Consider the following 7,814-nt stretch of genomic DNA (forward strand, 5'->3'; position numbering starts at 1 on the left):
GTAGCTTCGGAGTCGCACGCGACGTTCCAAATGCCGCCTGCATTGTCCGAGATAGGATGATCGCGAGAGTAACGCGGTTACGAACAACTGTGTCAACGGGATTTCGTCGATAGACGAGTTTCGTAATATATGTATCGCGTCATGTATCAAACGGTTGACGTAAACTGTTGATACATTGCATGCGTCACATCCGCATATTATTCTTACATTAAAGTGTTAAAGATTGGCCAACCTTGAATAAAATGTAAACTTCGTCGATTTTCACGAATTCTCATCAGTTGGTAAAATTAAACGACAAAATTAATAATAAGGTTGTGTTATATTCATATACATCGTATATTTATACAGTCTTATTCAAGCTTAAATGTATTAAACTCGAGCTTAGCATCCTTGAAAGGATGCTCAAATTTCCACAGGGAAATTGGAGCATGAGTCGTATCAATTGTGAGAAACAAATATCATGAATAAATACGAGAGATGTTCCTCTTCTAGAATACTAACCGCGATATTTTAGTACCAGGAATACGACATCTTATTTTCGAGAATCGTATATATAACATATATATATATATATATATATATATATATATATATAATATGTCAACGTGTCTAAAGTTATGTTCTCATCTCGATAACAATTTTCTTTGAAGCTACCAAAATGCTTCTAAAATTTTCGCATAAAAGAGCAATATATTTCCGTATGTCGACACACAAAACAATTTTGTCATCAGTCTTGACAATTTGAGAAGAGGCGAGACAGTTACGAAAGAAATTTGGGAAAAATGATAGAAGATACGTGAGGCACAGAAAGAGGGCAAAAAATGTGCGAGGTTTAACCGCGTGCGCGAAAAATCGTCAGTTCTTGCGGTTCGTTGAGCTTGCACTCGCAGAACTTTCGGTTCGCTGGAGCGCATCAAAGCCGAGCTTTTCACCTACGGGTGGATCAACCTGCATCTGACGCGCACTCCTGCAATGAGCACCGCCGAGTTTCCATCGCTATTTCTCAAACGAGATAAAACGATACCAAAAATAAAACCCCACTGTTGCTTCTAATATCCGGAAACCTCACATTCTCTTTTTTACAATATATTCCCTCTTGTAAAAGTTATAAACAATGGAATTAGTTGGATATATCAGATGCAAGTGTTATTCTCCTAGTGTGGCACCGAAAGGCTAATTTTTGTTAATGAATGTGTATATTACCCCCCTACTCTAGTTTCCTCTCAATTCACGCATAAATCATACATATATTATCAGCAATTTTACAAATTACGATTTTGTCATATCTTAAAAGTTTTGCATCCGTTGAAATTTTTTGCAGTCTATTCACATCGCAATAATAAATCGATCAACGTATCAGAGACAAACGAATTTTCGAGAAGATACTTAATCGGAAATACGTGAAGACACTATGGTAAAGCATCGTTTGATGTATCAGCGCACAATCAACCGGTGTAATATACATGAAATATATTCGAAAACTTTGTATGTTCTTCAAAGAGCGCTGTCCCTTCAATAGAAATTGATCGAGTCGGTATCCGATTTCCTCTATAGTCGTGGTGTACAATTACAAGAGCTGTCTACGTATATACAAGAGTTTTGAAAGGTGAGAATTATGAGGATATGAAGATATTGATAAAAATACCGGAGAAGCAATAAAAGTATATAAGCTGTTTCTTGATTAACATTTACGTAAGCAAAGATTTTCTTTTGAAAAAAATCTTAATTTGTCGGAATATAAACAGCTTTAGCTGAAAGGTTTTTTTTATGTAAAGTAATTTTAAAGAATTCTTATCTTCAAAATATATACGCTTTATCAGAAATTGTACTGAAAATTAAAGATGCTTCAGAGATATTTGTGTACCTATACACGGAGAAAATTTTATATTAAGTTTTAATACAATTTTAAATTATACTTTACTATGCCTTGTATTTTCGATGGACTCTCACAACATGATTACGACTTAACTTTTACTATGGTAATACTAATTTTTATCACATAAATAAAGCAATTATTTTGTTAAGCTATATTCTAACATGAAAACAGTTAATTTTTACTATGGTACGCAAACAAAATTTGCTAGGTATATTTGATTTTGTAATAAAAAATTTTTACTATGAAAAAGTGTAAAAATTACGTTATATTATTGTTTTTAAAAAATAACTATAGCATTTAAACTTATAATTTACATGAAGACCGCAGCTACTACCACATTATAATAATTTTAAATATAAAATTTTTTCCATGTACTGTTAAAAATTTCATGAAATTTAATATACTTTTAAGTTACACAATTTGAACTTAATTTCATGACACATTACATTAAATTTAATGTAGGTATTTATAACTGAAAAGTATATTTGTATACATGTATATATGAAATTTAATGTATTTTTCATAAATTTAATGTACATGTTCATTACATTTAAGTAACTACTGTAACTTAATTTTCAATTAAATCGTTCATTACTTTTATTTTTGTTCATAATTACGAGCTTCATTTACATGTGATTGAAGCTCGTGGTTACATTTCTAACAGTGTATCAAAAATACCGCCAAAAACTGAATATTTATAGATACATAAATATTCCTTCCAATTATAAATGTGTAATTATCTTCTTAAGATAAAAATAGGTACACTTCAAAGCTTGAAACTAAAGTCATAACTCAATTTAATACATGTCAAAAGATCACAAAAGGTCGCGCGACTGTCGTCATCATAAAGTCAATGAAATTCGAGTCAGTGCGAAAGAGGCTTCAATGGTTCCGACTTGAAATTATGACAGTCTCTTCTTATATAATATAATGTCTTTCGTCGAGTAGTTCTCCTCGTCTTTTGCCTTATTCAAGTTTCCCTGCAGGCAATGCACGCTTTCATTACAGAAGCCGCAGCTTGTCAGAATACCGAGAGATTAAATTCTAGAATACCAGACTTGTGTCACTCTCTTTCTTTATCTCTCATTGTATCGCCACTTGTTTGACATACCGATGTAAATTCTACGAATTTGGAACTGCATTAAAAATTAAAAAATACTATTGTTTTATCTCGTTATTGTTATACTCACAAAGTAAATATTAAAACTAGATGAATAAATGGTAAAAAAATAAACCAATATAGACAGATTTTAGTTTCAATAAGTCATATTATAATACAATGATTATTTTGATATTTTTTTATGAAAGTGAATAGTTAAAAGATCGACACGAGACTCTTCGAGATACCATCTCATTTTGAATACCACAAGCGTATATGTAATATGATGCGTTTTTATCTTTCGCAGAAAATATCACTTTTACACCGTAATAGAGAGCCCAATTTAAAAGAAATTTACCGGAATGTGAAAATTCGATTTCATGGACTAGATGGATCGCGAATGAATTATTTCGTTTGAGCCTTTAAAAATTGATTAAAAACTGATCGCTTCTCTTTCTTTCTCTCTCTCAAGCCTCTCTTTAGATATTAATATTTCTTTTACAGCTTACAGTATCGTTATCAATAATTAACTACTGGTAGTTAAGAGAAAGAACAAAAAAAACATATCATTATATTGAATTATAATAAATTGGGATCCGTATCCATTTTATTATATAGGTAAGAACTATAATTACTATGAAAAGTTTATTTTCATAAAATTATCGCCTTTACGTGAGTTTCGTTATATTAATTAATTTTATCCTGTAACACACTAAATTAAATTAATTTCGGTTCTCATGTTACATTCCCAATTATTGCATGAAACTTTCGTCGCGAAAATTATACATATTCTCAAATTATCTTAGTTTGGAGGTTTTGAACTTTGTCAGTATATTGCGCAATATACTGTCACACTCAAATACGCACAAAACGAATTATTTTCGGAATTTGTCGAAAATAACATTTCATTGAAAGATAATTTCAAACTTATAAAATAATTAAATTTCTTTTTCTCTATGTAAAACGTTCTTCGCAAAGTTTACACAATAAAACCTCAGAAATACTGCATTGTTTATCGAAATCGGAAATTCGCTTGAAAATTCAACTGCAAATTGGATTGGATCATCGGATAACTTTCTCCGAAACTTTTCGAATTGCAACGAAGTGTGCAAGAAGTAAACTGATAATGAAACTTTATGCATTAGAGCTACGAAAATCCTTAAACCTTTCTTCCCTAAAACTCAGAATAGATCTAAACAAGAGAAGATATTAGGCAGTGACGTAAGACTGTCTATGCACAAGTTGTTAATCACGGAAATGTAAAAGGAAGTTTGTGGCGCCGACGCTAATAATTATCACACATAGGAAGTACGATACAGCATAGTTACTCAGAAACATCTATAGTATGTTTTATCGGACGTAGGTACATAAATAGCTATATTATATCGACGATCATTTTTATACACGGCCGCTCTCTGCAGTTTTGTGAGAAAAAATTTTCATCAAAATATTATTAAATATTAGTAATCTCTCTTCTAAATGACGTTTTGTTTTAGAAATTTATGCTTATATCTCGTACATTAATAAAACATGTAATTTTTTATATTTGTAATAATTATGTACATGATAATATAATATAATGATCATTAATGTATGATTATTTATTCAAAAACATCTCGATTATCTGTTTGAAATACTTGTTTAATTTTTTTTACATTAGCTACAAATCATTATATCATCACCAATTTTTATTATAAATAAATTACTGTTCAAGATTTTCTTTTTTCGATTTCAATAATTCACTAATAATTACTCTTTAATTTAATTTCCTTTCTTAATGTTTATAATAGTATTATATTATAATATTCTGTGTGTGTGTGTGTGAGTAATATCAAATATTTACAAATTACTTCAACAAATTGATATTATGACAAAACTTATTGGAACATTATTTTTATTATTTAATTTATATTTAATTATATTTAGCTGTTTTATAAAATTAAAGTTTTCTGCAATATTTTGTAAAAATTATACGCAAGTCGAACACTTCCGTGATTAATTATATGATATATATGTACGCTATATATTTGGCAAGTAACTTTAAATATCGATAATTTGAATTGTATAAGTTCCATAGATGGTTGCCAACAAAATGTGTCAGCGTAATTTACATCGCTATGATATAATGTATGCAATAATGACAGCGTTTTCTATTAAGTGGCATATTGCCAAGAAGGTCAAAGTTATAAATTATCACTTTTTTCTAGCAAAACTACATAGCCATTCTTGCCGTATCGCGACATTTTGATATTCGTTGTGCGTCTTAAAGCGATCCTTCTGCGACTCTCTTGCCGAGGCATTGTTGCGAAGTAATTATTTCCGAGTCACTGAAGAATGTTACGCGCTACGAAAAATACATATTCTCTCTCCAAAAACTTTCCAAGTTCTTCGTATCACTATAGAACTTCTAGCAAATTGTCCGGAAGTGGCTGGAAAAATAATCTTCCGTAATTTCAAGTAACCTTCGAGTATATTTATATCGCGACACAAGAGTATTCACCAAATGTGAGAATTCCCAGAAATGACATCCACAGATCATCGAATAAAAGAACTGTGTTCTTCAAACAGCAAGGTTTAAGAGCTCAAGTGCGCACCCACACACGCCTCTATACTTCCCAATATACATATGTACCATATAGAAATACGTCACTGTAGAAATGACGCAGGCCAGACTGGTCGAAAGATCCAACGGATACCCCACCTTTCTACCATCCAGAAGATCATTATGGATCAGAGTCGAGTTCAGGCACGTGCGAACCAGACGAGAGTCAAAAGGGCACCAAACACAATGGCCGAATAATAAATTTGTAAGGAAAACACGAACTCGCTTACATACGCTTACATTACGCTCGATCGTTCGCCGTCTATGTGAAGCTAATCGTTCGGAAATATCTGCATACTTCTTGCGAGATTATTCGTTGAATATCAAGGATAAAAAATAAGTTATTGAGAAACATGTTCTTTTTTTTTATCTACGTTAAACTCGAATAACTTTTAAAGAAACTATCTTTGATTATATATCTTTTTATAAAGGTAAATTTTATAATACAATATTTATAATGTTAAGTCTTTTTCTTATTAACCACGCGAAACGTTAACTAAAATTACTAATTGTCAAATCTCATCGGAAAAATTTATCAATTGTCAGTGGTTATAAAAATAATATTTTGCATATTCATTCTTCCATATTTCAAATCGGATCAGGCAAGAGAGTCCTATTACGGATACTGCACCTCTCTTTCTCTCTATCTCTCTCACTCTTCCCTATCCATCTTTATTACGCAACTCGAGATCAGAACGGAGTAGACGGCTACAATATACGATTGGAGTGTCGACTCGAAAGGTGGTGGCTACGACGATGTCGATGGAGAAGAGGTGGTGGAAAATGCACGCGGTCGGTCCAAACTCCGCTAGAGCTGCATGTAGTCGGCGGTCGGAGCGGAGAGCAACGCGGTTGAGCGGACGAGTTCGTCTCCGAAATCCGAAGCGAAAACAAAGTGCGCGTCGGAAATCGTCGGATGCAGTTTTTATCTTTTTCTCCTTTCTTAAATTTTACTCGCAACCGTGGGTGGTCCGATTCTTTCGCAGCTTTAATTAAATATCGCGTGCGACTACGTACCGATACTTTCAAGCGAACAAAGTACTTGAAAGAAACAAATTGATCAGAAATCAATCGGAGAAGAAATCATTCCGATAAATTGATGAATATTTGTGGACTATTAGGTGGAGTGCGGCGGTAGGTCGATGCAATTGGCGCGTGCAATTGAAGATAATTTTGATAGGTAAGAGATCTTTATATAAAAGAAGAGAAAAGTAGCGAGATTTCAATATAGACTCTATACGTAAATGACATATTGAAATTATATCTAATGGATAGTTTGTTTATTCTATTATGCAAATAAATACAATTTTTATCATTAAAAAAAATGCAGTGATAATTCTTATAATTCAAATTTTTTAAATAAAGTTACATAATATATCAGAAAATATTTTTTAAAACTATTCTTTTTTGTTAAAAGATCAAGAAATTAAGGATAATTAAAGAATGTGATAATTGTCTATTATAATCACAATTCACAAATTATTCGTAATTCCAGAACTTTTAAAGAATAACTAGACGTTTTTTAATATTTTTCAAGTAATTATTTATGTGTTGAAAACTAGCATGAATAATTCAAATAATAAATAATTATTGGAATATAAATTATTTTTCAAGAGTCTGTTATGCAAATAAGTTTTTATTCAATTAAAAACTTCTCAATTAAAAACATTCTATTTCCACGAGACTCTTTTTTTTGCTTGTTATTTATTATATGCAAACAGAATTATGTTCAAAATTGTGAATGCAAAAAAGTTTTTATCTTTACAATCATACATAAACTCTTCTGTAAAAAATTCTTCTATCTTATAAATCATGAACTCTAAATTGGATAATCTCGACACATGTAGGGTAAAAGCAGGGATTATGGAACAGTTTTTTTTAAATTAACATTGATCTGATATAAATGCATATGAAGACTTTAAATTTACACAGAACTCTTGAGGAATATGTTAGCTACAACATCCAATAAATGAAAGTCACCAAAATTTAAGTCCAACGTTAATATTAACAAAAAAGTCAAAAGTGAGAAAATGGGGGGTCTAAAAAATAGGATGTAATATGGAATACCGATGAAATTTTGACCATAGTAATAAATAACACAATAAATGAAGTCCAAATTTGGTTATTTATATAAACTGATCAAGAAAAATAGAAAACTGTTCAATTTTTATTGTACAATAACACAGAAAATATAATAGCATCATTACGAACGTTATTACGCATGGATAAATAAAAAA

At 31.0% G+C, this 7,814-nt stretch overlaps 1 protein-coding gene across 3 annotated transcripts in view; it reads left to right on the forward strand.

Moving 5' to 3' along the window:
• Positions 1 to 7,814, forward strand: part of LOC108762431 (calcium/calmodulin-dependent protein kinase kinase 2) — a 71,136-nt gene that overhangs the window by 26,381 nt on the left and 36,941 nt on the right. Inside the window, exon 1 of one of the 3 annotated variants that reach the window (XM_018509428.1) lies at positions 6,416 to 6,757. The exons of the other annotated variants lie outside the window; for them this stretch is intronic. Coding sequence (XP_018364930.1) covers positions 6,720 to 6,757 — 38 coding nt within the window. The 5' untranslated portion in view covers positions 6,416 to 6,719. Of the gene's footprint in view, positions 1 to 6,415; positions 6,758 to 7,814 lie in introns of those variants that run through there. 3 annotated transcript variants of the gene reach the window in all.

This window comes from Trachymyrmex cornetzi, unplaced genomic scaffold (assembly GCF_001594075.2).
Source record: "Trachymyrmex cornetzi isolate Tcor2-1 unplaced genomic scaffold, Tcor1.1 scaffold299, whole genome shotgun sequence".
NCBI lineage: Eukaryota > Metazoa > Arthropoda > Insecta > Hymenoptera > Formicidae > Trachymyrmex > Trachymyrmex cornetzi.